Below are 5387 nucleotides of genomic sequence, written 5' to 3'. Positions count from 1 at the left end.
TGAACCAGGGATGCTGCAAAATTAGAAAAATAGTTTAAAGAACTCAGACTACAATGGCACCAATTTCTGTGTAAGACAGAAACAGGGAACTACCTTTGATGTAAGTTTGCTCATCTCTCACCTGTTAAGCTGTGTGGTGAATACACCGACAACACTGGGGACTCCATTGATTTCTATGATGTCTGTGATAGACTGCAGAACATCAAAGTAGAAGAATGAATCCCCGGGAACGGAGCAGTTGAGCCGGGCTTTCAGAAAGGATGTCCAATGTTTTTCCAGGACTCTCTGGGACCCCCCCATGTCATTTTTGCATATGCGTGCCACACGGGAATACACAGCCTGTGAAGAGCAAAAGAAGAAAAAGAAAAAAGGGAGAAAGGCTTGAGAGATGCAATGAAAACAGAGCTTGTGGCTGAGCTGTTAAAACACCAAAGTCAGTGCTGCTAACAGGAAGCTGCCATGTCTCTGCACGGAAGGGACCAAAGCAAATGGTGTTTAGCTCACAGCACATAAACATCTTAACGTATCACCAAGCAAAAGCAACTCTGCAACTTGTCCCCACCATTTTTTCCCTTCAAAATCATAGTGTTAGTGAGATTTAAAGACTTTAATTAACCACGTATAGAAGATTTAATAATTTATTATTGAATATCCTTCCACAGTGAGGCATGAGTATTATACTCTACTGGCATGCCTGAATTATTCAATAACCAGGGAAATTAGAGAAACTTCTTTGAAGCTCTTCTTTTGTGTTGTTTTCTTTTGTTTCTTTAATAGGCATGAATAGCCTCCTCAGATTTTCCATTACTTGCCACAAGCGTTAAGGCAACAGAAGCTCATTCTGCTACGATTCGTAGCTACCTGAAAGCCTGCTGTGATGACACCTACCTTGCCTAAATTATTGTGCTCTACAGCAATTTCTCGGAAGAAGAAATAAACGTAGTTCCCATATTCTATGGCGTGGAGGAAGTGTGGTTCTGTAAGAAAGAGCAAGGAGAAGGTTACTTCAAAGAACAACTCAATGGGCAGACGACACTGACCACAGTGTGACTCGGCGGCTTCTCCACAGGCCCACATCAGCTACCATGGGCTCCAGTCTTCCAGATACCTTAGGATGTCCAAATACGGGTGCACTGGAGCTTAAATGAACTTGAAGTCTTTATTGTTGGCTAATGGACTGTAAAAAGGCCTCAGAGGAATTGCATTTCAGCTAAGGTATTTTGTTACTGCAGATACATTCACTGATGTATTCAACCAAAAATTTGCTTTAATTGTATTAAACTGCTTTCTTATTGTAATCAAACTGCATTGAAAGCCACCTCTATGCTGACATTGTAGCATATGTGTAAAGCACGCTGGCTGTGAATTACCTGACCCTCTGTGCCACTGAAATTACATTTGCCATGTGTATGGGAAAATACTCCTCCAAATTACCTTTGATCCATTTGGAATCATACTTTATTGTTCTTAGGGCAGATCCATCCCCCATGCTGCGATAAATAACAGCATCACTTGCCAGGAAATCTGCTACTGTTGCCGAATACAATTTTCCATCTAAAACGGAAGTTGAAAACGTGGTATTAAGAGGCCTTTAATAATCTACAGAATTCTGACTAGCCTGTATTTTTCCCCATTCCTTTACTGCCACTCTTCCCCAGATTGCTGTAACCTATTTATTAAAAGGTCAGCTTCTAATCCTTTGGAGGCCCTTTAAAAAATTTAAGAGCAGGGGCACCATGACACCTTTAGCTTTCCTGTGCTGGCTTTAAAAGCTCTCTGGCTCCTTTGGTGTCATTAATCATTTAGACTCATTACAAGCAAAAGTTCTTACCAGCAAAGAGGGCGACATTGGTTTGTCTGGCATCAAATGGGCATCTTGCCAAACCACTAATTTCCTCCCCATCATACTCTAACGTATTCAGCTAGAGAAGAAAAATAAATGGGTGATAGACACATTTCTGTTTTGTATCCTGCACAAAAGCATAACATTGTCTTTCCAGAAAACTTAATTCAGCACATCGGCTTCTGTTTTTATTTCACCTTGAAGTACTCTCCAATCACACTGGATGTATTTGCTGCAGCATAACTAGTGCAAGCAAAATCAGTGACATATTGAAGACATTTTCAATATTCTTACCCGATAGTATCTGCACATAGGGTTAAATGCATTTGTTCCACAGACAAACACCATCTCATCATTTCTTGGAACAAAGACTTTAATGAAGTTATGGCATTCATCCTGAAAAGCGAGTAAGATGTATTAATCATAAACTTCACATATATAATAAATATTGGCGGTGTTTTTCTATAATGTATGTGTCAGACTTACTTTATGCTTGCCTTTCATAGCACAGTTCTCTCTGTCCTGCTGCCTTGACCTCCATGTTAATTTCTGTTAAACCAGAAAAGAACATTTTATTTCCTTTCCACAAAATCTTAAAAAGATTAAACCCAATGGAAATAGCTGCCCCTTGCCAGCACCTGTACCTACTCACCTTGCTTGGAGTAACTTCCAATTTTGGAACTTCATTTAAGTTTACAGTGTAAACTTGGTCCCTGTTTGCAAAGAGCAAAAAGACACAAATTCATTGCCATTGCCATTATTTTTGTTAAGATAAATTTATTTTTAGAATATCTTCTTACCCCAGAAACTTCTATGAAATGCTTATGTATTTTCTGTGTTTAATACAAACTGGAGAAGGTTGGGCACAGGCAACACAGAGTGGTTTTGATTTTTATTGGCATGGCCCTTAGATAGCACCTACAGTCTCTAGCTCCCCACCCCTGTCTTTCCATTCTGTGGAAGACTCATCTGGACTGTAAATATTCAAGTGCATTATCCTCACTTCCTATATCCTTGATGTATCAGTTCAAGTTTAAAAGGATCAGGAGAGGTTTTTATACAGCCAGTAATATAAAAGAGGGAAAAGAATATTTGATCATTGGTTTTAGCATAACTACAGTAACTGCAGCCTTCAAATCCCATTTTCATACAGTAGCCATAGATATGGGATATTTCTCTGGTAAGTAAGTCCTCCCCCAGTTCTAATTTTTATCATATTCTGCAGATTTTTCTAAATGAATTTTGCATACAAATGCAAAATCAGAAGAGAAAAGAATTTTAATCTAATGAACTGAGTGAAGGAAAATTACCTGCCAGCAATATAAAGTGTGTCTCGAATTTTCAACATCAGTTGGAAGTCCAGTCTGTGCTGAGATTCATTGCCTGAAGGGCGTCCTCTAAATACTGGATATTGCCTTGAATCTGCAAGTAAAAATGGGCTACACCATCACTCAGGATTATAGAGCTAAAGAATCAATATATGGCATTGATTAGCTGTATATACTAGGTGTAGAAGGGTTTAAACTAAATTCCTTGAGTAATGTCTTGAATATAAATGAGAAAAAGATGGCTAATGTCAGCAAATGTTCTTTTTCCTGAAGTTATTGCTGTATTTCTGATTGCTTTTTTAAGAAAATGATTAAGTGTTCTATTAAAGATACAAAGCCAGTAAACACATTTCAATTTGAAAGAAAATAGACTTTTTTTTTTTTTAACTTCCCAAGGAAAAAAAAAAAAAAGAGCACATTAAAACTTTTCCCCCAGTGCTTAGCACCATTTGCTGATTACTTACAGTGGTAGTCAACAACATTAATAGGGTCCTCATCTTCAGGGAAGCTGACAGCTTGGCACTGGGACAGACTCATTAGCATCATGGAAGCACAAAGCAGAGGAAGCCTCATGGCTGGTGAAAGATGAGTACTACCTTTGTGGCAACACTCTTTAACTACCTGGAAAACAGGAACATGCCAGTGAGATTTCCACAGCACAGGAGAGCAAACGTGGTTTTTTTCCTATTGTATTTGAGCACTGGCAGCAGTGGACTAAACTGGTGCTTATGGAGGACTCCTGTAGTACATCGATGGAAAACTGCTTCGTGACATATCCCTACTCAAAACTGCTCTGAAACATAATGATGTTTGCTAATTTTTAGCTGGATTTACAGGCATTTCCAAAGAAGCTGATGACTGTCAGCCTATTTAATTCTCAGGAATCACAAACAGAACATGCAGGCTGCTGACCCGGCAAGAAAAAATTGTCAAAGTTGGGATTAGAATTTTAATTAAACTGCAATCTTTTTCCATCTCCTCTATTACTGAATGTCATCCAATAAAACCCTTTCCCCATAAAATACCTAAATCTTATCCACAAAAAGTCATGACACAAACAATCTGTCTGAACATCCACGCCGTGCCTTAAAATTATAGCTTGTTTCCAGGCTGTACCACCATCATACGGAGCCTGGCGTGCTCACTGCCAAAGACCTTCTGTCTAGGACGAGACACTTGAGGCTGTGCCTTGTGCAGTGATTTACACATGTGCGAAGTAAACGTAAAAATGCTGCCTCTGCATTGTGACAGTGCTTGTGACATGCTTTTCCAAGATGACAAGAGATTCAGCTGGGGGCACAATGCAGAACTGTGTTCCCAAGATGCCACTTTCCCCTAATTCTATTTGTTTCTGTAGAAAGAAAGCAACTTCAGAGACTGTCATGGTGTGTGGCTTTTTGTGTGTGTGCTCTATAGATTACACAGCGCATACTATGACAGCACCACAACATTATACAATAAAGCTTTTAGGAGGGGAATGGAAACATAACTTCTCCAATTAAACCGCAGGGATATTTTAGTGAGCAGAATGTAACTACTCAAGTTGCAATTTGGGTAGGATGCAAGAAAATGCATCTCAAAGTGAAATGCAATGCTTAATGACCACAAGTGGTCTGCGCAGGGGTCATATTTCTCATTAGAAACCTGGCAAATGTAGTACTATTCCCTCCTCCAACCTTTTGGAGGCATTCATTCAGCCCTGATTCACGGGTCAGTGTTTTGAGTCACCAGCTCAATGATTCCCAGTTGCTGGAATTGGTTATTAAACTCTTTGTCTAAACAGAAAAAAATAAGCCTTACCATTTTAATGTTTCAGGAATTGCTGTGAGATGTATACAGTGCCAGCACAAAGTGCCAGGCCCGGTCCAGCAAAGCACATAAGTATTAATCATTTAATAATTTGAAAAGCAATTAAAAAAATAAAAATCCTTTCATCACAACACTTAACCTTTCAGTAATGTTTGCTGGGGATTGAAAATACTGTGTTTATTAATTGATACTAAGGCTGGCTAGGGGCAGGGCTTCTTCCTTCCACAAGGCTGCTAAGCTCTGTCAGCTCAGACTGGACTGTGAGGAGAACGTAAAGGCTGATAATCCGTAGTGGGGGGTGGGGGTGCTGCCTGAATGCCCATCCATTATGGACTGACCTGAAAAGACGCATTTTCTACTGTTAATGATATTTCTGTATCTCAGTCCACCAGTCCAGAACGAATGGG

The 5387-nt window shown here is 39.5% G+C and overlaps 1 protein-coding gene across 4 annotated transcripts in view; it reads right to left on the bottom strand.

Annotated features, from left to right (window-relative positions):
* SEMA6D (sema domain, transmembrane domain (TM), and cytoplasmic domain, (semaphorin) 6D) overlaps positions 1-3744 on the bottom strand; it is a 15539-nt gene extending 11795 nt beyond the window's left edge. For all 4 annotated transcript variants that reach the window (XM_009994444.1, XM_009994445.1, XM_009994446.1 and 1 more), the window contains exons 1-10: positions 3636-3744; positions 3154-3265; positions 2496-2556; positions 2330-2392; positions 2138-2239; positions 1832-1922; positions 1435-1554; positions 889-977; positions 122-339; positions 5-13 (exon numbers count right to left, since the gene is read on the bottom strand). In XM_009994444.1, coding sequence (XP_009992746.1) covers positions 5-13; positions 122-339; positions 889-977; positions 1435-1554; positions 1832-1922; positions 2138-2239; positions 2330-2392; positions 2496-2556; positions 3154-3265; positions 3636-3744 — 974 coding nt within the window. The remainder of the gene's footprint in view (positions 1-4; positions 14-121; positions 340-888; positions 978-1434; positions 1555-1831; positions 1923-2137; positions 2240-2329; positions 2393-2495; positions 2557-3153; positions 3266-3635) is intronic.
* Positions 3745-5387: the final 1643 nt, after the last annotated feature.

Source organism: Chaetura pelagica, unplaced genomic scaffold (genome assembly GCF_000747805.2).
Source record: "Chaetura pelagica isolate M959 unplaced genomic scaffold, ChaPel_1.0 scaffold222, whole genome shotgun sequence".
Lineage (NCBI taxonomy): Eukaryota > Metazoa > Chordata > Aves > Apodiformes > Apodidae > Chaetura > Chaetura pelagica.
The sequence above is the reverse complement of the archived record's forward strand: the minus strand, read 5'-3'. Positions and strand labels throughout refer to the sequence as shown.